This window comes from Patiria miniata, unplaced genomic scaffold (assembly GCF_015706575.1).
Source record: "Patiria miniata isolate m_02_andy unplaced genomic scaffold, ASM1570657v1 HiC_scaffold_20, whole genome shotgun sequence".
Classification (NCBI taxonomy): domain Eukaryota; kingdom Metazoa; phylum Echinodermata; class Asteroidea; order Valvatida; family Asterinidae; genus Patiria; species Patiria miniata.
The window spans coordinates 27743507-27769031 of NW_024037059.1; the positions used below are offsets into that span (position 1 = coordinate 27743507).

The 25525-nt window shown below is 38.2% G+C and overlaps 1 protein-coding gene across 9 annotated transcripts in view; it reads right to left on the minus strand.

Annotated features, from left to right (window-relative positions):
* LOC119728435 (otoferlin-like) overlaps positions 1–23961 on the minus strand; it is a 90375-nt gene extending 66414 nt beyond the window's left edge. For 8 of the 9 annotated variants that reach the window (XM_038200667.1, XM_038200674.1, XM_038200673.1 and 5 more), the window contains exons 1-15: positions 23754–23961; positions 14676–14734; positions 13214–13302; positions 10983–11082; positions 9748–9938; positions 9449–9570; positions 8249–8397; positions 7148–7279; positions 6825–6887; positions 6456–6540; positions 5624–5780; positions 4669–4855; positions 3671–3857; positions 2722–2939; positions 651–759 (exon numbers count right to left, since the gene is read on the minus strand). In XM_038200667.1, the coding sequence (XP_038056595.1) occupies positions 651–759; positions 2722–2939; positions 3671–3857; positions 4669–4855; positions 5624–5780; positions 6456–6540; positions 6825–6887; positions 7148–7279; positions 8249–8397; positions 9449–9570; positions 9748–9938; positions 10983–11082; positions 13214–13302; positions 14676–14734; positions 23754–23832 (1927 nt within the window). In that variant the 5' untranslated portion in view covers positions 23833–23961. The remainder of the gene's footprint in view (positions 1–650; positions 760–2721; positions 2940–3670; positions 3858–4668; positions 4856–5623; positions 5781–6455; positions 6541–6824; positions 6888–7147; positions 7280–8248; positions 8398–9448; positions 9571–9747; positions 9939–10982; positions 11083–13213; positions 13303–14675; positions 14735–23753) is intronic. The other variant, XM_038200675.1, reaches the window with a different exon arrangement.
* Positions 23962–25525: the final 1564 nt, after the last annotated feature.

The following is a 25525-nucleotide window of genomic DNA, read 5'->3' on the forward strand; positions in this document are numbered from 1 at the left end:
CTATGGGAGAGTGTTATATTACAGTGACAAAGGGAAACGCAAAGCATTGTCCACGGGAGTATAGTAAAACAAGAGTGTGTGGTGATTACAGTGTTTGACACGTGAAAGCTTGAGGGTTTAACCCCGACGGGCAATGTGTTGCTTGTGTTCTTGGGCAAGATACTTTACTACAATTGCCTCTCTCTATGAGGGAAGAGACCAGATTGTACTGTTCGTCCACTTGAATAGTTTGTAGCTTGAATGTTTAATGTGTGACTAACTTGTTAGTGCCTATTAGGACTTGAGTACTTTAGTACACTTCCGGCATCTCTCACAAACTTCAAAGGTGCTAAAATATTTCAGCCCATAAAAACATTCTCGCAAGTGGTTTAAACCAGGGCCCAATTTCTTGGCTCTGCTGTATTCCTGCTTACTGTAGCAGAAAATTGTGTGCTTACGGTAAGCATATTTCTCGGATTAGCGAGGAATTTTGGCTTATGCGCATGCGTAAATCTCGTCACTAAGGATTCTGTGCTTACAGGATTAGCACAGAATTTTTCTGCTAGCGCGGTTAGCACAAAATGGTGATCATAAGCACAAAACCGTGTAGAATGTTTCTTGTTAGCTTACAGAGACACTGGCTAAAAGTTCAATTTGAATGCTGTTCTTACCGATTGAGAACTCAAAAGTGACTGGCTTGTCAGCGGCCGATTTGTCAATCATGTTGGCCTCGAAGATCGTAGCGAAGAAGAAGAAATCATCCTTCCTGCCTGCTGCACCCTGAAATACAAAAAATACATTTATAATTATTTAACCTGTACATCAGAAAGATCTAGGACTAATTTCACGAAGATGAAACTATTATTTATATGGTGAAGGGTTTCAACAGAAATCTGAAAACCAAATTCCATGACTTTTCCTGGACTTTCCAGGACTAAAATATGACAATTTCCAAGACATTAACGCCATTTCAATCACAAAAAAAATTTGAATCACTTGTAATATCAGTCCTGCTCTATGGCTGTGAGACATGGACAATCAATGAAAGTGATAATAAGAGGCTGGATACATTCCAATTCAAATGTCTAAGGAGAATACTAAAAGTCAGATGGCCATATGTCATATTCAATGATGACATACTTAAGAAGACTAACATGAAACGGATCAGTGATGACGTCAAAGAAAGGTGGTGGAAATGGATTGGCCATGTGCTAAGGATGGATGAAAACTGCCACTGCATGACGGCTTGTCATGGGTACCAGAAGGCAGAAGGGTTCCCTAAGACAACATGGAGGCGAACTGTGGAGAAGGAGAAATCACTGGGGTGGACATCCTGGAGCAAAGCTAAACCAATCGCCAAAGACAGGGTGCACTGGAGAGAGATCATTGCAGCCTTATGGACCACTGGGCCCGAAGAGGATAGGTAAGGTAAGGTAGGTTAACGCCATTTTGCAGAAAAAAAGTTGTTTGGTATTATGATACTGATGAACCGCTGATGTTAAGCTAACTATTTGTAAGCTTTTGAAAATAAGTTTTAATTTTGTTTTAAAATAAATTTTAATGGCCTCCTCCCTTCCTTACAGCCATCCTTAATGCGCCCATCAAAAATAACCCTCACATGATCTTGATTTCCAGGACTTTTCCATGATTTTTTTAATTTTTTCCAATTTTCCATGACTTTCCAGGACAACTTTTTTCCAGGGCTTTCCATGATTTTGTCCATGACCGTGGGAACCCTGATGGTGGTATGAGTGGCGTAGTACGTGAAGTGCTCGCCTCTCATCAATGTGGCCCAGGTTCGATTCCCGGCTCGGACCATATGTGAGTAGAGTTGTTTGTTGATTCTCTCCTGTGCCATGAGGGTTTTTCTCCGGTTTTCCTCCCTCCGCACAAATCAACACTTTCGATCTGGCTGTGCTCCGTGGTAAGGCAAGGTATGGCGGCTGCCAAAGGCTCCTTTCAGTGTTGTAGTACTCGTACTCGGTACTCGTACTCGAGTACTACTCAAATATTGTTTTGTCGTACTCGAATATTGTTTTGTCGTACTGGTACTCGTACTCGAATGTCAAAGTCCTTGTACTTGAAATGACAGTACCCTTACTCAAGTAGCAAAGTACTCATGCTCGTCATGTTCAAATTGTACTCGATCATCAAAGAACTCGTACTCGAATAGCAGTACTCGGGGGGAAAAAATGGTATAGCTTGACTTACCACGGCCTTATTTCATCGATACTTTCAGTTTTAAATGGTTAATTGGCTTGTGGAGAAACCGAAATTTCCTGATTTTCCTCTGTGCCCGTCCGGACAAACACATTTAACAGCTAGCCGTGAGTGGGTCTGTATATCGGTCTGACTGGGCCTGGGCCAATTACTTAAAATGAACCATTTGCTGTATGGCAGTATTCGGAAATACATGTACAAGTACTTGTATTTGTACTCGGAAGTACAAGTACTTGTACTAGTACTCGTAAACCTAAGTTCTTGGCAGTACTCGGTACTCGGAAAAAGTAATTGACTACAACACTGCTCCTTTACATGCCTTGGCTCGACAAGGCTGTAGCTGCGTCCTTGCCAATTGAACTTCAGCTGCAAGTAAGGACAATTCGCCAACCCCCTCCCCAAAAGTTTATTTTATGATATTATTTCAAGCTCAATGTTGCAGATAGTATGTTGTTCCTGTCATTTTGAGACTGTAGAAATCCCGAGTTTCCCGCCCGTCATATTTTTGGAAGCAGTTCTTACCTCTGAGATGGGCAGCGTGGGCTCCACGTCCACCCTAATGCCACCAGATTCCAGCGATCCGTCTTGGACTTCTGTCTTGAGGGACATCAGGAGCTTGCCGCGGTACATGCAACCCTCTCCAAAACCCTCGTTGAGCTTACGTGTCTTGTCTACTGTGTTGTATTCACGTTTGGAGCCGTATAGGTTGACCCAGCTGGGCCCGAATGTTGGCAGAAATCCTAGAATGAACAAAAAACAGTTCCAATACAATCACTTTTAATGACTAGGGATTGACTTGCCATCAGCTTGCGATCAACTTGTGATTGACTTGTTAATGACCTTTGATTGACTTCTGATCACCTTACTATTGACTTGTGATCGACTTCAGATATACTTGGGATTGATTTACGATCAACTTGTGATTGACTTGTGATCAACTTACGATTGACTTGCGCTCGGCTTCAGATATGATTGCGATTGACTTGTAATGGACTTGCGATTGTCTAGTGACTGAATTGGGGTTGACTTTCGCTTGGCTTGCGATGGATTTGCATTCGGCTTGTGATGGACTTGTGAATGACTAGTGATTTACTTGTGATTGACTTGTGATTGACTTGTGATTGACTTGTGATTGACTTATGATTGACTTGTGATTGACTTGAGATTGATTTGTGTTGGACTTGTAACTAACTTGCGATTGACTTGTGATTGACTTATGATTGACTTGTGGTTGACTTGTGAATGACTTGCGATTGACTTTCGTTGACTTGTGATTGACTTGCGATTGACTAGCGATTGACTTGTGATTGACTTGCGATGGACTAATTGAGATGGACTTGTGATCGACTTGTGATCGACTTGCAATCAGATTGCAATAGACTTGTGATCAGCTTGCGACCAACTTTCGATAGACTTACGATAGACTTGCAAAAGATTTCTAACACTTCTGCAGACTACTTTCTTGCCTTACCCTCATTGCCTTCGTAGGAGATCTTGGTCATATCGATGAAGTGGGTCCCGACGATGTCATCCACCACCGAGTCTTTGTCACGGAGCTGGACGATCATGCGGCTGCAGAGCGGGGGAAACATCTCGCTGAAGACAATCTGCTCGTTCCATTTGGGCTCATAGCAGTGCTTCTTGACCGACGTTTTACCCTACGACCAGACGCATCCAAAGAACAAAAGAATGAATTCAGTTCAGTCAGGAAAATGACGTCCCGCTTTCTTTAAAAGCTTGCTGGCCTCTTGTTCCACCTGGCTCCCATAAGAAAGCGCAGGTGTAAACAGAGTGTGTTATTCAACAAAAAACCTGAAAACATTTAACCCTTTCCTTACCACGGGCGACTTTTGTGGACAAGAAAACCCCCCCTGCTGGTTCCCATGGGCGACTTAAGTCGACCAGGAAACCACACACAGAACACCCTCAACACAGATTATTTACTACTTTTCAGAAAGGCAGCATGTTGATATGTTTGGCCGCCCATACATCAACTATATACCAGCTAGAAGAGTATTTTCGGATCGTTCTAATGGTGTAGTTTATTCATAGTGTTACCATTACAAAAAAATTAGAAAAGTGCTTCAGAAATATCCACCCACAATTGAGGTATGGAGTGCCATTTGGTCATGTGGTGAAATGGCTTGCAGTTTGATAAATGGGACCAAATGAAGAAAAAGGCATAACTTTCTTATATTTGCACGTATGGACTTCATTCCTACATCACATAAAAGAGTAAGGTTCAAGGAACAAACTTTACACACAACACCTATGATTTAAATCACTCCTTGGTAGTGAAAATCTGGGTTGAAAAAAGTGAGTTTTGGACTTGTGGTCGTTTGTTTCACGCTCTAGTGATTTCCGCATGACTGAGCAAACAATTTGGTCATGGGGAGAGCCAGGTCAATAAACAATGTGGTAATGAAAGGGTTAATACAAATTTCACGACGTAATGGAAAACTCATTTACCGCTTGTCCGCCGAAACCAACTTTGACATACGGATCCACAAGGTCGTTGAAGGCTCCTGTGAACGCTTTCTTGACATTCGCCAGGAGACCAGAGTTCATGATGGGGAGACCCTCAGCTTTGAAGATGCGGACTGTATAGGTGGCTCTCTGCCGGACTCGCGGGATGTTATCTGGCAGGAGAAGGTTCCTGAAATGAACAAGATAAGATTAGGCTTGCTGAGATGAGTAGGATCTGAAAGGCTCAGTTTAGGAAATTTAATACTCAGTCTGTCGGTCAGTCAGGCGGTCTTGCAGGCAGGCAGTGACTCGGTCAGTCAGAGGAAATAAGGCTGGGCTTTTCAGTCCAGCAAAATGCCCTTAATTCTCCAGGGGTGAAATCAGGGGGAAATGAAACATCCATCCAATCATCGGCAAGCGTTTTGTTTTGGTCATCGAAGGCCACAGAGCAAGTTGGGTCTAAGATAAAACCTCAGAAATTCCACATTTTAAAAGGAAGTCTTTAAAAAGCCTGAAAAATGAGGAAAAATCCCGACAAAATATCTTCAAATCAGAAAAAAAATCCTGACAAAAATATCGTAAAATCAGGAGAAATCCTGGCAAAAATTCCTGAAATCAGGAGAAATCCTGGCAAAAATTCCTGAAATCGGGAGAAATCCTGGCAAATATTTCTGCAATCAGGAATGATCCTGGCAAAAAAATCTGAAATCAAGAAAAATCCTGGCAACAAATTCCTAAAATCAAGAAAAATCCAGGCAAAAAATTCCAGAAATCAGGAGAAATCTTTTCAAAAAATTCCTGACATAAGGAGAAATCTTGGCAAAAATTCGTGAGATAAAAAAAAAAACCAACAAATATCACCCCTGATTCTCGGATGCTTTCATTTCACAGTCCTCAAATCACCTTGCACGATGTATATTCATATTCGGCCATTCTTTGGAATTTATACACTACTTACGCCTCCACGTCGTCATCTTTCTCCGACGCTTTCTTGGGCGGTTTGACGCTGTCTCCTTTAGCCAGGCAGTTGATGTCTACCTTCAGGTAACCTTTGACCCCTCCATTGATGTCCTGCAGGTCCGTCAGTATGGCCCACTTGCGGTAAAAGCCATGGTCTATACACACAACAGAAAATAAATTACGAGAACAGTCTTATAGGATAATTTTTGTTCTACAGTGCATCCCAAAATACCTGCGTGGCTCTAGCGTTGGCGCGGAAACACATACCGCCATAATTTTTATACCATTTTAAAGCTTGGAATCTTAACTTTATCCCTGGTGAGTATTGGTTTGATATTTAAAAGATATTTAAATAATTCATGTTCAAATAAAGGCATGTAGAAAACAAACTCAACCGATTTCAAGGAAAATTGATGATGCGTACACGCAAACTCGAGTCAACAAGCTAGTAACAGAAAATTTGATTTAAATTAAAAACACATTGAACTTGAAATGAAGAACAGTATTGTGTATTTAAGGTGTAATCTTATGTGGATCGAGAAGAAAGGGAAACACAGAAAGTAAAAGGCAAGAGATTATCATATCATGTACATGATGAAGCATTTCCACATTAGAACAAATGCGCATGATTGATTTTCCTTGGAATTGGTTGACATGCCTCTTATACAGAGATCAGAGCCTGTACCACCCCCAACCGCCTGAGATCTTATGGTTTTACAGATTCAATCAATGAATAAATACAATTAATACAATTTAGTAAAGATGTAAGTTCCCATGAGAGAACTGTCAATGATTTTCTTTAAGGAATTTCATTGATGAGAAATTCTTACCTTGTGCACGGTAAACGGTTCCGACATCAAACTTGAACGAGCCAATCACAGTGCCCGATCTTAGCAAGTTGCGAGAATGCATCGCCTGTGAAATTTAAGAAAATGCTACGTCAGTGGTTTTCTTAAAACATTCAACTATAATAAAACCATTTTGACATAAAAAATTGTGTTTCCTATTAAATTGAAAAGAAAATAGGGTAAATAAAATATGTTAACAATCTTTTAAATCTCTAAAATCTTTTTAAAATTTTGAATTTTTGAAAGCTAGATATGAAAAATGATGCAGTAATTGACATTAAAAAATGGCTTAAATTTCGTGTTGTTTTCATGGTTTGCAATCTTTTTGTAACATTTTGCTAATGGACTTACAGAAAGTTTGATGATCTTGTCAAAAACCATCTGACGAGGATCATGGAAGTCAAACACAAACAGCTACAGAAAAAAGAAGAGAGAAACATCAATTAATTAACCAGATCCACAAAAGTATTCTTCAAAGTCATGTGTCATTATTTTTCAGCTGTACCTTCTGAAAAAGCTCTTGTTTTCGTTAAATGGGATTGATGATATAAGTTCAGTCAGGATACAAAAACCAGGCTAGTAAAAAACAGCAGTGCCAGGTCACAAGTAATAGTCAGTCTGCTCAGTCAGTCAGTCACTACAGCTGGCCCTCTACATGACCAGCACAAACCTACCTCATTATAGAATGGGCAGTTGGTGGACTGTTTGACGCTGGTGTATTTCTTCTTATCTCCGACTTCAATGCAGATGACGGGATCGATGTCCAAACCAGCCAGCTGTCGAGCCTCATGTATGGTCACAGATATCTGAAATCACCACAAAATTGTAACAAAATTCATCAAAATACATTAATCAGACTAATTCGGTGAACAAAATTAGACTACATTTTTTGAGATAGAAGCACGTCCATGCGCATACCACATGCGTTTTAAAGACGAGGTGCGTTTTTAAAGAAGGGTTATCTGCATATACCGAATTCTCGAATATTCTATCATCAACTGAATTTTCGAATAGCTTTTGCCATTTTGAAAAAAAATTTAAAAATTTGCACATACAAACACGACTGTGATGTTATTTTATAGTAAAGTCGTTTTACTGTCAAGTGGCACAGTTTTGTCAATGGTAATTTTTCGTTTTGTCATTGGCTGTACATCGTTTATATCCTTTTAACAGGTTAAAGCCCTTGATAATTATAAAATGCTTACTGCAAAACACTCTAGCGCCCCATATCGATCACCGCACATAAATTTGAACAGGCGCACTCTTCGTGCAGATTTGTACTGGCACAGCACGCAGTTACAGCTAGCAGTTTCGAATATCCAAATACTCAGTCAAATGCAGTTTTGAGTAATCAAATACTAAATTATTAGAACATGGACAGCCCTACTAGTAAGCAAGTTTGTGAAATGCTTGTAATACAAGCATTACACAAACTTGCTTAATACTAGTTAAACATATGTCGATGTCGAACAAAACATAAACATGAAGTACCTTATTCTTGCTGTGTTTAAACAGTGTCAAAACTGATGTGTGGATGTGGGAGTTGGAATTCAGAAATGAATAGTTTATATAGAATGAATATATAGACCATAATCATGTTGCGGCCATTTCAACTTTTTCCCATTCAAATCAACGTAACCAAAGCGAGGCTGGAAGGAAAGAAAGTCTGGTTCCTTTTTGCACAAAAACATTGTCACTCAGTAATGTGATTGGATACAGGGAACATGACTGAAATGGTGGCAGCATGATAAAGGTCTATTACAAGCGACACTGACCTGATAGTCCTGTGATTTGAACGATGCCTCCAATCCCATCATAGGACGGACTTTCCTCAAGGCTGGTATATGGTCATCGTCATCTTCATCACTTTTTCCTGACGTTTCCGATGCGGCTTCGTCGTCTTTGATACCGAGGAGCCCAGAGGCTATGAAAATAGCAGGAAAATACAATTTTTGTAAAACGAACAATTTCGAGCACCGTGGTGTAATGGTCACAGTGTCTGACTCATGTGTGATAGTATATGGGTTTAAAACCCTGCAAGGGTATACGGTATTGTGTTCTTAGGCAAGACACTTTACTACAATTGCTTCTCTCCACACGAGAGTACATATGGGTTCCTGTGAGGGTAGAGACAATTGCACTGATGTTTGTGTTCTTCGGCAAGAAACTTTACTATAACTGCCTCTCTCCGTCCAAGAGGATAAATGGGTACTTGTGAGATTGGAGACCAGATTGCAATGATGCTTGTGTTCTTTGGCAAGACACTTTACTACAATTGCCTCTCTCCGTCCAAGAGGATAAATGTGTACTTGTGAGATTAGAGACCAGATTGCACTGATGCTTGTGTTCTTCGGCAAGACACTTTACTACAATTGCCTCTCTCCGTCCAAGAGGATAAATGGATACTTGTGAGATTGGAGACCAGTTTGCAATGATGCTTGTGTTCTTGGGCAAGACACTTTACTACAATTGCTTCGCTTCACCCAAGAGTATAAATGGGTACCTGGGAGGGTAGAGACCAGATTGCACTGATGCTTGTGTTCTTGGGCAAGACACTTTACTACAATTGCCTCTCTCCACCCAGGAGTATAAATGGGTACCTGTGAGGGTAGAGACCAGACTGCGCTGATGCTTGTGTTTTCGGGCAAGACACTTTACTACAATTGCCTCTCTCCGTCCAAGAGGATAAATGGGTACTTGTGAGATTGGAGACCAGATTGCAATGATGCTTGTGTTCTTGGGCAAGTCACTTTACTACAATTGCTTCGCTTCACCCAAGAGTATAAATGGGTACCTGGGAGGGTAGAGACCAGAATGCGCTGATCTGAAACTGCTATTGAAAACACTTTCTTTAGAAATAGGATTCTGCCCCCTCCCTTTGAAATAAAAACAAACAAACAACCAACCACCCCATCAACCCAACAGACAACCAAACAAACAAAACATGAAAGAAGTGCGAGTTATTTTGACGTTACCTCCATCCAGGAAGTCCATGCCAAACTGTGGGTTGTCCATACCAAGAAGATTCCCAAAATTATTCTTCTTTTTCTTTTTCCCGTGTCGAAACTTCATGACACTGCCTATCACACTCTTGGAGCTATAAGAAACAAAAGCAAAAATAAAATGGACAAAAATTGAAATTATACTTCAAGATAAAAAAAAAAGTCTATGGTGACTGATTTTAGTTGGTTTGTATGGTGGTTATCAATACATAATGAATTGCTACATTAAAAAAAAATTTGCATCAATTTTTTGGTTAATCTGGTACCAATACCTCTTAGTTGTTGCAATAGTATTGAGACTAGTCTGGGAGCCAAACTGGCGGCCGCCACGGTAGTCGATATCATCGTCATCAAACAGCAGATTCTGCTGGGAGCGCGAGCGTTTCTGGCTGAAGTTCTCCAGCATCCAATCCCCAGCCGTGCCGTCTGGGGGCTGGTAATGAATCTCAAAGTTGATGGTGATCTGTAGAAAGGTAAACACAGAACCAATGGAATTTTATTCAGTTAGACTCAAGCACATTTGCAACAGCGTAACCAGTGGTATGTGCTTTTGGGTAGTACTGGAACCCAGTACCTTATGGAGGTAAAACACAGTACCTGTAAAAGAACCCCAACCCAAAATTCAAATCCCGGAAGTTGTCTGAAAGGTTTATAGCTTTACGGTGTAAACTGCAACTTTCTCGAGCGTCATCTGTCACGTACGCGTTGTTATACACATAAACGTGAAATCTACCTTGGTTTTCCATGTAGCCTGGTTTTCATTTTGAAAATTCCCCACAAATGACCTTCAAAATCTTTCTTTTTCATTGTCTGAGATGTGACTAAGTAATTTGCAAAGTTGGTTATGGGTACCCGATCCCATAATGTGGAGCCAGTTCTTGACATCAGCGGTCGGGTATCCGATTTCGATGCACACCCCAAAGCATATACATCTCAATATATAAAGTTGGAAAAGATCAGGATTAGTGTTAATACCAACATTTAGTGTGTGCATCTATTTTCAGACTGAAATAGAAATACAAAGAATGATAAATATCCATTACCAACTTTTACTTGGATAAGTGTCATGCCTGAAATAAAACAAATTTTGAAGTCTAAACAATGGAAATAATTTTGTTTCCAACACAATAAACTTTAAAGGCTGGTTTTTAATTAATGTGAAGTACATGCAAATTTGTTAATCCTTGCTGAAATTGGCCAGTGCAACAACTTGCTGTTACATCACAAATGTTTGTCTCTGCTTTTACATAGAGCTTTAACCAGCCTATGGGCTCCGTGCACAAGTACCCCCTCAACGGTAAGAAAGGGAGAGTTGGGGGAGACCACTGGGAGAGACATTCCAACGCATTTCTGATGACGCCTGACGCTCACTTGAAGACTTTACGGTTTGAAGTTGGTGCACATTCAGAATTAAAACAGTCATGCGTACTTCGTGCTTCATGCGGGTGAGCAAATACGTGCACTATTGTTTGCGAATGGGAGTGGCAATTGTTAGCACGTGACCTACCCCTGTTGCAGTGTTGTTAGCATCTAGGAGCGGCTCCGAGATACTGATGTGTGGCTCATGGGCCAGTTGCTGTAAAATCATCTTGAAACTCCCAAACAATCTGAAGAGAGTAACGGAATAAAGAAAACTAGCATAAGTGAATCAACTTCAATAGGGATATTTCAAAATGTATGTCTACAAATACGGCAATTTCAGTGGTGTTAACCAGTTTGCGTCGGAGGACATGATAACATGCACTGGCTGTTTTTTGTACACAGCTAGGCACTGGTTAAAACGTCAAGATTGCCGAAAGGGGGTTCGAGAAAAGGGATGCAATCCAGCTAAAGGCTCGATCCACCTCGCGTTTACACTTGCGGTTAAGCAGACTTCGATCCTCCTTGCTGGATCGGATCCCCCTTCGATCCCCCTTGCAGGATCTAGTGTAAACGCGGTGAAAGTCGGTGAAGTCTGTGGAGGCGGACCGTGCGTTGATCTTAAATTGGCCGTTGTGCACGGCCTACTGTTGTACAATTTCTGCTCCAGTACACACCCCAGAGTTTGAAACATGGGGTTTTGGCAAGAAATATCGTACAAATACTGTTGAAATGACTCTAGCGAATCAGTAGAAAAATTATCCCGGCGCGAAGCGGTCAAACAGGTATCGCAAAAGTACATCAGTGCAGATGGTTTTATGGAACTTCCAAAACAATTTAGTATTGAAGTATTCATTAAAACACAAAAACACAAATCGTCTTACTTTTTTCTAGAAAATAACTATTTTCTATAAAAAAAGTTGATAGTCATAAAATTTGAATCAATAGACTAAAAAACTCTTGGGTTCCACGAAAATTTGGAGAAAAGCCAAAGAAAACTATTTTTCGAAAAAAAAACCCAACATTTGGCAGGATCTGGGAACTCCCTACACCCATGCACTCTTGAACTACATTTCCGCAAGCAAAGCTGAAGGGACATTATTCCACCAACTCACAAACCTTCAGAACCAACTACAATGCCTCGACTGTATTTTCCGGAACAAAGAACTTTATTATCAAAGCTCAGGTGCAAGGCACTTTGCTGCCCTTTGTAATGCAAATTTGGTTAAAATTTCTCAAAATTTGATGTGGGTGTTGAACAAATGCATATTAATGCATCTCTTGTACATGTTGTTTATATTTCAGAATGTCCATACTAAATATTTCACCTTCTACATGTACAAAGTGGTAAAAAAAAAAGGTTACACTTTTTTTCGAGGCAGAATTTTCAAAATCGGGGAGACACGTTGAAATCGTTTAAATATATTCTTAAACTTCAAGATCTTGTTGGTATATGGTGAAAACGGCTTTGAAAATAAAGCTGAAGTTAAGAAACAGCAACCATTTACAGACAAATGTGAACGGCTCCACAAAAAAGGCTATTAAAGTTGCGCTGTGCTTTATTGTGTATTACACAGGGTGAACATTTCGCCAAAATGTGATCTTCTTTTTTTGCATTGAATGACATCTTTGATACCTACAGTTTCAGGTTACATTCACAGAAATGTTGATTTTGATGAAGGAAGTGGAAAAAAACAACCATTTTGAGTGCATCGTTCTGTTGTTCTACAACAAAGCCAGCTATTTCAAAGCCTGTTTTCTCAGTTGTGTAATTTGAACTCCAAGGAAGTAATTAATATACAAATACATCATATCTCCAGAACGGGAGGGGCTATGGAGCTCTATTATATACCAAATTAAAGCTTACATTGTGGGCTTTCCAACCATGTATAGAACTCAATTTCACTTTTTTGTGACATAATACCCTTTTTTGTGGAGCCTGTCACAAATGGTCAAAAACTAGTTGTTTGGCCTTTGCAGTTCTTTGTGCACGCAGCGCTATTGTGTTGACCATATCTCATAGATTTCTCATGTGGATAAAGTGGTTTTTAACTATCTTTCTTTAAAACCACCGCCATTTTTTAACTAAGGATTTATTATTAGTGCAGTATGCACCATATACCACAAAATGCTGTAGTTATGCAATGCTGTAGGAATACTTGAAAACAACTTTAACTTGTCTCCCCAATTCCCAGAAATTCCCAGAAAATTTGTTTTGGACCACTCTGTAGTTCAAACTGGTGTATTGGCCACTGGAACATGAAGTTTTGGAGAGTGCACATTGGAAAACATGTTTAGAGAGCTACTGCTAGGAGATTGTGTCACAAAAAAAATATTTATTTTGAACAGATAGTTGCTCTGGTATGGAATTGGACTCACTTGTTGTTGAGGATCTTATTGAAGTTGTAGACTCCAACTTCAATAGCCTCATGGTCTTCAATGGCGCTGCCGAGCTGCCATTCAAAACCCTGACGTAGAAACAAAGCAAAAAAGGAGATAAAACAGAAGAAAAATTAAAGTTGTAAACTAAGCACAGTAAATGCATTTGATTATGAAAGAATATCTAGCGACCAACTAGTTTCGTAGGGAAAAGTAAAACTGATGTAACAGGCATATTCTAAAATTATATTTCTCATTTTAAACAGATTAAACAGAAGCACAAATTTATTGACGTAAATAAGCATAGTAAATGCAGTTGATTATGAAAGAATAAATAGCCACCAACTGCCAGGTATTAAATTATAAAAAAAGGTAACAGGCATGTTTTGAAATGATATTTCTTACGAGCCCCTCTTTGTAAAATGATCAATTTGCTTTAAGTGACTAAATTATTGTACTAGGAACACAAAAATAGAATTTTATGAAAGCGCGCAACAGTGCAAAACTTTGCGTGGACATGAAGAAAACGTTACTCTTGAATGTCTCAACCTTTCCAATATTAATTATTTTTTCTTTCTTTCATAAAATATGTATTGTAACAAAATAATTAAATTCAACTCAGCATCTACAAGTAACAATAAATTCCCAGTTGACGTATGCACATGTTTTTCCTGTCATTATTATGACAGGTACCAGCAGAAATTCAGAGCAATTGTGTGGGTTTTTCCATGCATACGTAAACGTGTATAAATCATGCGTGACCATCACGTATAACACTACTCCATAGGTTTTGACAGTTATGTGGTTTAAGCCACCAGCCTGTGCAAAAGCTATGGGAAAGGAAAAGGGTTGGTTTCTGGCAGTGTTTGATAGTTCTATCAGCAGTTAATGAATATTTCCTTTCACCTTTGAAGGAATACTTGTAACTATTTTCCCATTACAGCCAATAAACTTCAATTTCAATTTCAAATTGTCTTTTTTTCATTTATGATAATCCTATATTCTCTTTCAAACACAAAACAATTTTGAAAAATATCTTTTCCATCTTCACCAGGTATCACATTTTGTAACTAAAATCAACAGAAGGGAACACAGTTTTCTCCACACAACATTTTCACAACATCTCTCTATAGACTAATTCGGCAAACAAAATTAGAAGCCATTTTTGACGTGGCACCACACCTGTGCGCATGTCGCATGCGTTCTTAAAGACAAGGGGTGCTCGCATTTGGTGACCTACGGTACATGTATTGGTCAAAGGAGACCAGAGTGTGTGTGTACTACCGCAGTGCGACTCACGTGAGCTAGTGCCACCACAGAAAACGGCTGTCGCCAAATTAGTCTATAAACTAAATTCACTTTGCTTAACATATTTTGTATCTCATTAATTGAATATGCTGAATACTGCACCAAAAGGGCATACATTTGTTAACTAATCCACTAAATATTTGAATATACTCACCTCTTCCCATATAACTTCATCCCCATGATTCTCAATAACAGCAGTGGTCTGATTTACTCCTGTCAGAAAAAAAAAATACATGCAAATCAAAGATTGAGACAATTTAACTGCTCAATTTGGAAGTTCAAAGTTAATGCTGTAATTTTCTATTAAAAAGATTCACAGGAAGCTAACAAATTTAATATCCGGACAAATCCTTTGTACTGTACGTAAAGCATCTTAAAACGTTCTCTTGGGCATTCTCAAAACCTCGATCCTTCTTTAAATTACATTCAGATTCCAAAAGCATGGATTCATTCAAATTTCCATACTCGTATGAAGCTGTCCAATAAAGCATCAGCACAAACGTGTTTTGTAGCCCAGGGTTTGGGTTTTGGCAAACTTATTTTTATTTTTGCTTATTTTTTTAGAGCATTTCTGTTTGTTGTTGTTGAGACAAGTCTATCACTGAGACTGTAGCACACTTTCAATGTTTTTGTACCTGCCATCAAAAACTTGATTAATTAATATAAAAAAGCCAATAAGAGTTGTAATGAGCGATCAAATTGTTTGTTCAGTAAACACAATTATATTTCTTTCAAAACAAATAGAATAGTAATGGGTTCATGGATCCATCAAGCCAAACTAAGCATTCAATTATTTCTAAATATTAGTCACACGGGAGGATGAAATTATGGTGATCTGACATTTGTAAATTACCATGCCCGTCCACACAACTTTACACAGTAAATGTACCGTAATTTTCGGAATATAAGCCGCGCGGCGTATAAGCCGCAGCACGCAAAAATCTGCAAATTAAGATTTGAAGTCGGCGTATAAGCCGCACCGGCGTATAAGCCGCACCAACCGCAGCAGTTCAATTTTGTAAGGCCTCCAAATTCTAGTCAAAATGCTCTGAACCAGTTCCATTTGCACTACGAAAGCTATAAAAGGGCCACAAATGTTATGTCAAATCATTTACAGTCGATTACTCTTACAAACAAATATGGAAATTGATGATAAGAAATAAAAAACGGGAATTGCTGCCGGCTGGCTAGTCAGTGAGCCTGTGCCGGCGAATGACATTATTTTCCCCCAGCACTTGAGAGAGTATGCAACCCACCATGTGTTGTCTGACTGGAGCGCTACAAATCCTGCTTTGTGGCAACAGCCCCTGAGTTGTTTTGTCCTAAAGGATAAACAAGTCCGTTTTTACAGCAAAACTTATCAAATTGTTGTGATTACTAACAAGTAGTAACGTCAAAACTTCAAGTTTGGATGTAACTTTCTTCGAAAACAATCAACACGATGCTGAGATTTTTATGGACGAATCCATTAATTTTGTAGGGGTGGTTTCACCCCTGTTTTGAGTTTTACATTGTTTTTTGAATACATTTCAAGAAAAAAAAATATATTGTGACGTTGAACAACTGATTATCAAATAAAGATATGTTTCAAACTCCATAAAAAGTATTAGTTGTCTTTTTCCTTTTTTTAAACTGGGGAAATATTGGTAATTATTGTTCCCAAGAAAGTGCACCCCTTTATTACCACAAATGGTGTGGTCCATGGGAATCCCTGCAGCATGCATGCAGCATACATGTAGGCAGCATCACGTACGGCCGGTTGTCGATGTCCAAGGGACAGCTTTCACTAGCCATACTTTTTACCGCTCGGTACCTTTCTGTGGGATGTGCTTTCGGTTTGTTAATGACTTTCTTAATTGATAATTATTTCAGCAACACATCTCTTCTTGTACCAGTACATTAAATACACATGTAAATGTCATTTTTATTCTTCAAGTCTCGGCGTATAAGCCGCCCTGTGTATAAGCCGCAGTAAACATTTTCATGGGCAAATTCAACGTATAAGCCGCGGCTTATATTCCGAAAATTACGGTAGTCTACGTGCTTGGGACGACCCAAAATTGATTGAACTTGGTCTTTTTTTTGTCTGAACACTTCTTGCGTCAAATTTCACACTCTTCAAACCGACATATATCGCACATTAATTTAAGAAAAATATTAATTAATGGTACTAAACTAACAAAGAACAATTAAAAACAAAATAATATATAAGTATCTTATCATTCAATGTTAATATAGCCGCTTTTATTTAATAATATAAAACAATGTAATATAGCCTTTAGCCGTGGGTTGTAACTGATATACTGTAGCCGGTTTTATTACCAATATTTGTTTTGTTATTGACACATAAGTACAAACACTGGGTATGGGAAGCAGCTTATTACATGTATCATTTACTGTAATTTTCGTTAACAGATGGTCACAACCAGTTTCAAGGCTGGCAGGCTTTTGTTGATATTTGCATGGAATTTCTCATGCATGGTCAAACCTGACGCAACTAAATAGCTATGTGCGTTATTATTTTGCATACTGATTAAGTACTGTCGACGTTTGTTTGTTTTACGATTGGAATAATTAAAAAACATTATTAATTGTAAAGACAAAATGATGTGAGACTTGTACCATTTCTGGAGGCTTGTTTGTTAATATTGACGGCCACGTTTTGAATTGCACAAAAAAACATTATTCATCATAGAAACTGTACAACTATTAAGAACATCTGTGTGAATAACATGTATCTTTCTTGAATAATTGGAAAATTCATTCTACAATTTTCAAAAATTTGTATCCAAATATTTAATTTATGGGAAAGTTTTTAACCCTAACTCCCTACTGTCTTTTACTAAGTACTGGACCAAGTCTGCCAAATATGGCTTAAATACGACAATAGCAGTACAGGAGGCTAGGCAAAATCAATCGGATACCCCTAGCACTGCTTCAGGTCTCCAGGCCCAAGTCCATCATACTCCTTCAATATTTATAGTCAAACCAGGCCTGCAGGACCAAGTCCCCCAAAATCCACTAAAATGGGGTGGGGGATTTTGATGGAGTTGACAAGGTTAAGGCAAAAAAAAAAAAAAAACAGTTCTGCTTCTGGTTTCCCTACCTACCCTATTTTGACAGCCCCTACCCTAATTTTTTTTGTGGAAAAAATGTAAAAACAAAACACCAAAAACATCAATTTCTACCTTTTAACATCATCAAAAAAATTTGCTCAAAAAAAAAATTCCCTACCTACAGTATCTACCCTATTTTTGAATGCCATGTAATCGGAAGCAGAAGTATTTTTGGGGGGGCCTAATGAATTGATGTATTAAACAAAAAACTTCTTAAACAATTTGTGGAAATTTGTTATTTTATTCACTTAAGTGCATTTCAACAACAAAAAATAAAACAAGAATTAAATACATTTACACTGTAAATGCAAACTTTTTTTTTCTTCTTTTTATTAAAAAGAAAACAAAAACATGCGCTGCTCATATCAGGCTTCTATCCTGTGTGTACTTGGGCACTGGTTTAATAGGGTATATCAATAAAGGTATGTGGAATGTTTGCTTAATATGCAGATAAGCAATGTTTGCTCAGTCGTTGGGTGTTGATCTCCAAATAGTGAACTGCTGATAAGACACCATTTGGGTGATATCGGGGAAGTTATTGGCGTTTATTTCGCCATGATTTGCTCTTTAGGTATTCAATACGACAGTGGCACACCTGTTTTGGAATTCCACACCGCAGAAAAAAAGTTGGTTGACAAAATTCTCGTTAATTATTAAAATTGTAATAACTGAGGTTGAAAATTTAGAAATTCTTTTTAACTTGAACTCAACTCTCTGGCTGTGATGTATGTATAGGTTTTTAAAAGTATAAATTTATAACTCATAAATATGTACATTATGCACTGCTGTGTTCATATTAAGTTTTCTCTGATTATGTACTGCACGTACTTAACATCTGTTGCAACAGCATAAATGTAGCGTAATTGACCTTAACATTTCTGCTTTGTGAAGATTTATAATATGAATATATACATGTATCACCAAAACGCAAGGCTGAGGCCAGTCAATGGTGCAGGCTACAAACTAGGAAAACAGGAAAAAGATAGAAGTAAAAGTATCATAAGATATCTGCTCTCATTTTGTTTGAATTGTGAAAGATTATTGGTAGAAGGGAAGCAAAATTCAGGTAGGGAGTTCTAAAGAGAGGCAGTACGTGAATATGATGCTATTGATGGGGAAAAATGACAAATTACTGGCAGTACTAGCCTTAGGAACTACAATACTGAATGGCTTAATTATTGAGTTAATTATTAAGTTATCATTTGTTAAGGTAACAAATTAATAGGGTTGTCCCAAATATATCGAATATTCGATCATCATCCGAATATTTGAATAGTTAGCTTTTTAACAGTTTGAATATTCGGGGAAAGAAAAACTACCCATGTACATGTACACACACGATTGTGATGTTATTTTAATCATAAAGTTGTGTCGCTTTATTATAAGATGCCACTTTTTGGACGACCGTAACCTTTTTGATGACAGCAGTTCATTGTTCTCATCCTTTTAGCATGTTAAAGCCTTTGACAGTTACAAGTACTGCAAAACACTCAATAAGACCATAATATTCATCGCTAACTGCACACAAAAACTGGGGCGCATTGCGTGCAACTTGTCATCCGCTTGGCACACAGTAAACTTGATTGGCTAGGTTCTAAAATTCAGTCAAACACAGTTTCAAGTAATTGCATACTTAATTATTCGAAAGTGGACAGTCCAACTAATTGAACAAAACACAGGATTCCCGAAGAAATGTTGACATAAAATTCCATGACTTTTGTAGGACTTTCCTCGTCCGAAAATTTGGGACTCTCAATACTGTGTATGAGAGTCAGGCCTTCAGGCATTGAAAACATGAAATACAAGAATATAGCCTGGCACCTGAAACAACCAGTCCAACACCGCTTTAGTACTACATCAATCAACTGTGCTAAAAGAAACATAGCATGAACCGGGAACTAGTCTCTGTTTACTACATATTTATCCATAGTCAGCCACCAGACTACTTATGACACTGAATGAGGAGGTCAGTTTTTTCAAATAGTTGGACCATGGTTGGAAATGTATCAGTCTAGTAGTTAACCTCATTTTGAAATCACTTGACTTCCCTCTCATGTGCAAAATATTGAAGAAATGTCTCCTTTAAAAATTGAATTGAGTCTGTAAACTTGGTTGGTGAAATACTGAGGACCTTTTCTTTGCCTAATGGAATTTTTGGAGAAATTGGCTGCCTGAAAAGTGAGTAAACTTGGCCTGATTTAGTTGTACACATTTCAGAGAACTCCAGGTCCCAAACTGGGCTTTCCCCAAGACAAATTTTAAGATTTCCAAGACTTCAATCCGATGCTGTTTTGGCATCTTAAGAGCCTCTTGCTCTGGAGGTAAAGACATCCTTTCAGTCTTCAGCCTTCCAGTTTGGCACAATGAACACCACAACAGCATTACAATGGTGCATTGAACCAGCAACAAGTATTATAGAACACACAGCATAAAGAGGAAGTCTAGTAAACTGGAATGCAAACTGGAATACTGCCCAAGCCAAATAAATTACACAATGGGTTGTGCAGGACTCTATGACTTTTTACTTGGAACATCAACTTTCCATGATCCTTATAAAACAACAAACTTCCATAACTTTTCCATGGCTTTCCATGACAGCTTTGAATTCCAAGATATTCCAAGAATTTGTCCATGACCCTAGGAAGCCTAAAACACTACATGACCATACAACATAAAGGAATGAAAAAGTTCAGATTTTGTAAACCTAACCCACTAGTAGTTTCTCAGGACTACCCTGCTAAATCCAACAGAGTCCAACCGGACTTTCCTGCTCTATGCCTTATTTTCAGTTGTCTGGTGAATCCAACGGAGTCCAACTTGGCATTATAATACGGTTCAGTTGCCTGCTGAATCCATCATTTTGCATCAGGAATGTACATGTAGGCCTACCTAGCTAGGGGTTTACTGCTCAATCCAACAGGCTCCATCGGGTATATGATATAGTTGGATCCTATTGGATTCAGCAGGTTTAGGGCTGGGTGGGAAAAAAGGGTGACATCGAATCATCCATGTGTTTCACGATAATTTATTAGGCAGATTTCTTGACCATTCAAACGATACAAGAAGTACCAGTACCATTACAATGCGATGGAATGAAAAATTTCACTCCGGTAAATTGTTCTTCACAAAAACTATTAAACTTGAAAATCAATATGTTTTGGAAGAGCATACAGGCAAAGTCCAGCCTTTATAACATAAATGCCAAAAAAGGAATACTGTTGAATTCTTTAGGGACTAAATAAGAGGTGAATTATTGAGGATTTAAGGAAGTTTCAAGCAAAGACACTAGAATTTAGCATTAGGTCTTGGTTTTTCTGTTAGAACCCCGAATTTAAAGTGGTTAACTGCTGCATGCAAATGGCTCCAGATTAAAATCCAAATATAGCGGGAAGCGTAACAATCCACAAACAAAAGCAGGAACTCCAAGAAGGCCAAACGTCAATACCCTGGGAGTGGGGAGGGACTACACCTGCGTGCATGTAACTGTCTTTTATTGATTTGGCAGAGGAATTAGATGTTAGCCTACAAGTTGCTGCAGGATTTCAAGATCAGGAAATCAATACTTTGATCAATACTTTCTTTTGGGCTGTGGTGTGAAGGAGCAGAAAGTAAACATTGAAGATGAACTGAGAATCATGTTGAATTATGCAAGGTCAAGCATGCAAAAATGTTTTTAAACTATATAATTACTGAAATTTAAAGGTAAGGCTAAACATGTGTTAAAGAGCTTGTAGAAGCCAAAACTGTTCAAAGCGAATCTAGCACACACGCATTCAAAGCAACTTTTGAGAGATAAAAAGTCTGACTGGAATGACAACTAGCTCCATTCTTGAGGAAAAAAAATGTTGTACCTCGATTATTAAACTACAGTCCATCATTTGCAGCTATCTGAAAAGTAACTGACGTAATTATTGTTGAAAACCATACTTGGTTGAAAGATAGTAAGGGACTAAACTCCCTGTGAAGTTTCTGGCAAGCTGTCATTTTGAAGAAATCAACGAAAGAAGGCCTTTCCAACGGTGCGTCTTAAGACGCACCGTTGAAATTTCCGTTAGTAGTTCGTTTTTTTATTCGGCATAGCGTGCGCAAGCATTGGCACGATGCACACGCGGTTGCTATAATTTGTCGGATCGGTGCACGACATCGCATAGCTGCAGTCAGCTAAGTAAGAACGTGTCTCGGACGCTGAATTCAGGCCCACTTCAAACTTGATTCAGCAACTTTTGTTTTGAAAACGAGATCCAAGAATGCTGAAGCTTCATCAGGTTAGTTGTTAAGCACCCTTCTTTAGATTTTGTGCACTTTTGTTGCTTCAAACGAACAAAATGCACAAATTACAAATGATGGACTATACCTTAAATTCATGCAATGATTAAGTTTTAAATTAAATTGAAGCTATAAGTTTTCAAGGCAAAACACGGAAAGAATTCATTATCCAGATGCCACTTCAGTGGTTGTGCAACGTCAATGGAGAGTCAAGACCATTTTCAAAGTATTTTTAACAAAATTACAAATGTTTCTCAGTCTTAGATCCATGTCATTTTCAACATTTTGCAATGACTGACCTTCACTGAGCTTATTACGCAAAAAAAGTGGCGTCTGGATGCAACATACTTTCTCAAAAGATACTTATCAGGACAAGTACATAATTATTAAATTATTTTTGCAAGCATACCCAAACAGCTAGGGCAAATTCCAGTCAAGGCTCTTCAAAACTCAGTGAAATTAATAAAAACGTCTGTGTACCAGTACAATGTACAATGTTTACTTAATCTCTGGTTCTTTGTTAATTATTAGAAAAATGCATTTGACACCTTGTAAGTGTATCAGTCCAGCCTCATACTGAAAAGCAATTAAGTTTATGGAATGTCGTTGACCATTATTGCAAGCCTACCTGCACATTTTATTTGCAAATATGCAAATGATTCAGGCCACACAATGAAACTTCTACGAAATAATAAACTGACATATGTAATTCAGCTGCGCAGTAGAAACAAAATTCGATATGAAAAACCATTGAACCATGCTGTGTTTATTTTACACATTGACACTTTGCAATATTGTCGTTACAGCTGTCGGAAAAGCATATGAAACGACACGTACGTTGAAATTAGCTGAAAGTTAAGCCAAATTAAGAACTATTTACTTTTCATCAACACAACTGCAGTCGTAACGTACTGTTCAAGTGTATGTTAGCGTGGTTTTAATAAATAAAACATTTTATTTTTAGTCCCCCCCACCCAAAAAAAAACACTGCAGTATCGCGCTGCCTTATTTTGTTATATGTTTGGGGGAAAAATAGGGGCCGGCCATCAATAGTTGTGAGAAGTTTGTATTTTTAATACAATTCTAGGAATTAATATGGTATTCTTGGCCAACTCAGTGGTGTTTTTGTACAACTAGGAAAGTGGGTATTTAATATGTATTTTCTAACAAATGTGTGGAAGTTTCTGTGTCCAAAATGCATTTTTTTTCGCAATAATTTATTTCCAAACACTAATCATCACTGGGATTAAATAATTTATATAATTCTGCCAAACTTTTATCAACCCCCCCCCCCCCACCCCAAAGAAAAAATCAAAAAAGAAAAGATTCCCATATCTGGCCATCACTTGTCACCCTGTGCACAAACAGTATGATAATGGTCTGAAAGTGTCTAAGTGTTTTCTTAGTAAATACTTCAATATTTTTCCAGCTAAGTTTTTGACTTTTTAGGACATATCATCACTTTTTGATTAGTGATGGCCAGATATTGGATTCTTAAAAAAAAATGTGTTCAGTTGTTCATTTATCACTATCCGCACTTTGTCGTCTTTCATTCATTTATTGTCAACTTTTAACCACTGCAAGAAAACAACTTACGAGCAGAGAAACCCACTTTTAACATAACATAAAACAGGATTACATGGTCTGAGGTACAATAAGTCATGAAACATCTAAATGAAAATGTCGGTATTTATCACTATAGCGAAAGACTGCACCGACGTACACAACAACCGTATAACCACAGCAAACATCGTGTCGCCTTCAATGCACGGCCCACCGGACACGACGGAAATACTTGTCAAAATCATTTCCTGACTCCTCAAAACCCAACAACTTTTGCAACCACTTACCTCGAAAAGAAATCTTGGCAACCCGTTCTGCCCTTGCCCGAAATCCCTGGGCACTTTTGAGCTGAAAGTGTAGCGACATTCCTGCAAGATTTCAGCCTCAATTCCGGCCGGAAAGTAGTTGAGGAAAAGTTTCCGAGAGCACGTCAGCCGGCCATTTTAACTGCGTCAATGGTCTGTGTTGTGTGTACAAAACACGCATACCCATGTACAATCGACCTGCAAATAAAAGCAGACGACACTTGTTGCGTGTGTACTGAAGCGTGAAACATAAATTGTATACATGATACATGGCCAGCTTTACATAACACAAATTTCGAGGTTAAACTCGGTGCTGACATAAATAATGTCTTTTAAAATGGCTGTTTATGGCTAAAGTTTAATCCAAATCGGAATTTATTGTCATCCGTTATCGGATCTTATACACTTTATATTTCGATACAATGTTAATCGATCAAATCGAGAGAGTTATTGCCATCATGAAATCGTTGCAATTCCATTCTAATAAAAACTTCAAAGAGTACATTATAGACGCTTTTTTTTAAAATACAATTTGACACATTTGACGCAGAAGAATACGAAGACAGAGAAAGAAACTGAACAGCAATAATCTTTTTGGGCGCCTCAGATCGAGTCAATCACTAAATAAATTTGAACAGCGCTTTAATTGTTTTTTTGTTCAGTGCACCGTACCACCTGCTGAACGCGATTATAAAAGTGAGGGCGCTCTTCAGTTCCACCGGTACGGATTTTCTTGTGTTATTTACGCCGATCACGTTTACATCTTTTGGCCCACGTCACCCTTCTGGAAAATTGTATTGTTTGTTTGTGTACAAAATGCCATTTTTTTCTGCGGCAAGTTTCGTGTAAAAAAAATTCTAGCTTCGACGGTTCTTTTTTTTCACGAATATTTTAAGAGGGCGGACATTGTTTTTTTTCTCTCCTCGCCCCGCCCCTCCTCCGGTTGTGGAAATAATGGAAATTTACATATCTCCCCTCCTATTGGTTAAATCTTGGACACCTCTTGAATAATTAATTATTCATGAACTTTCTCTTGCAGTGAGAAAAGTGAAGTCAGGATACCGTATACGGCGTGCAAATGGATGGAAAGTAGAATCAATTTTCTTTTTATAATGTTTTATTCATTATTTTGTTTTGTTTATACATTGTAGCCACTAGGCTTAAAGTTAGACTTAAGACAGAACGGCAATGGCAAAGTGTTAAAAATAGTGCTTAGCTTTTTAAAGACGTTTTACGTTTTTCACATGTTTAGTCTGAGACAAGTTTAGGATTTTGCACAGTATGATATAGCCTGATAGTGCCATTTAATAATAACTTATGAAAAAAAGTCAAATACATATTTTAATGTTCGCATTCGTAAACAGATCATAATGAAAGTGTGAAAAACTGTGCATTCAGCCTGTCATTTGACTTCAACCAATTACTTCATTTTTATATACTTTTATAATGTATACTTGATGGTACTAATTGGCTTTCGTACGTGCCTAAACGTGTCAGGGAGATTCGTAAATCTAAATGTCGTGGATTCAAACAAGTGGATATCTTGAAAAAAGGTGGGTTGTTTTCCCAAAACTTGCCACGCGTCTCTTGAAAAAAAAATGAATTGACTCTCTTTAATATGTTTAATTATTGGCTCAGTACGCTATATGTGACAAGTGTACATAATAGTTGCCTTGTGTAAGTCGAGTTTAAGACAGCCCTTTAATACTTTTGTGTTCAACACTTTTGTGTTCAACACTTTTGTTTAGCGACCT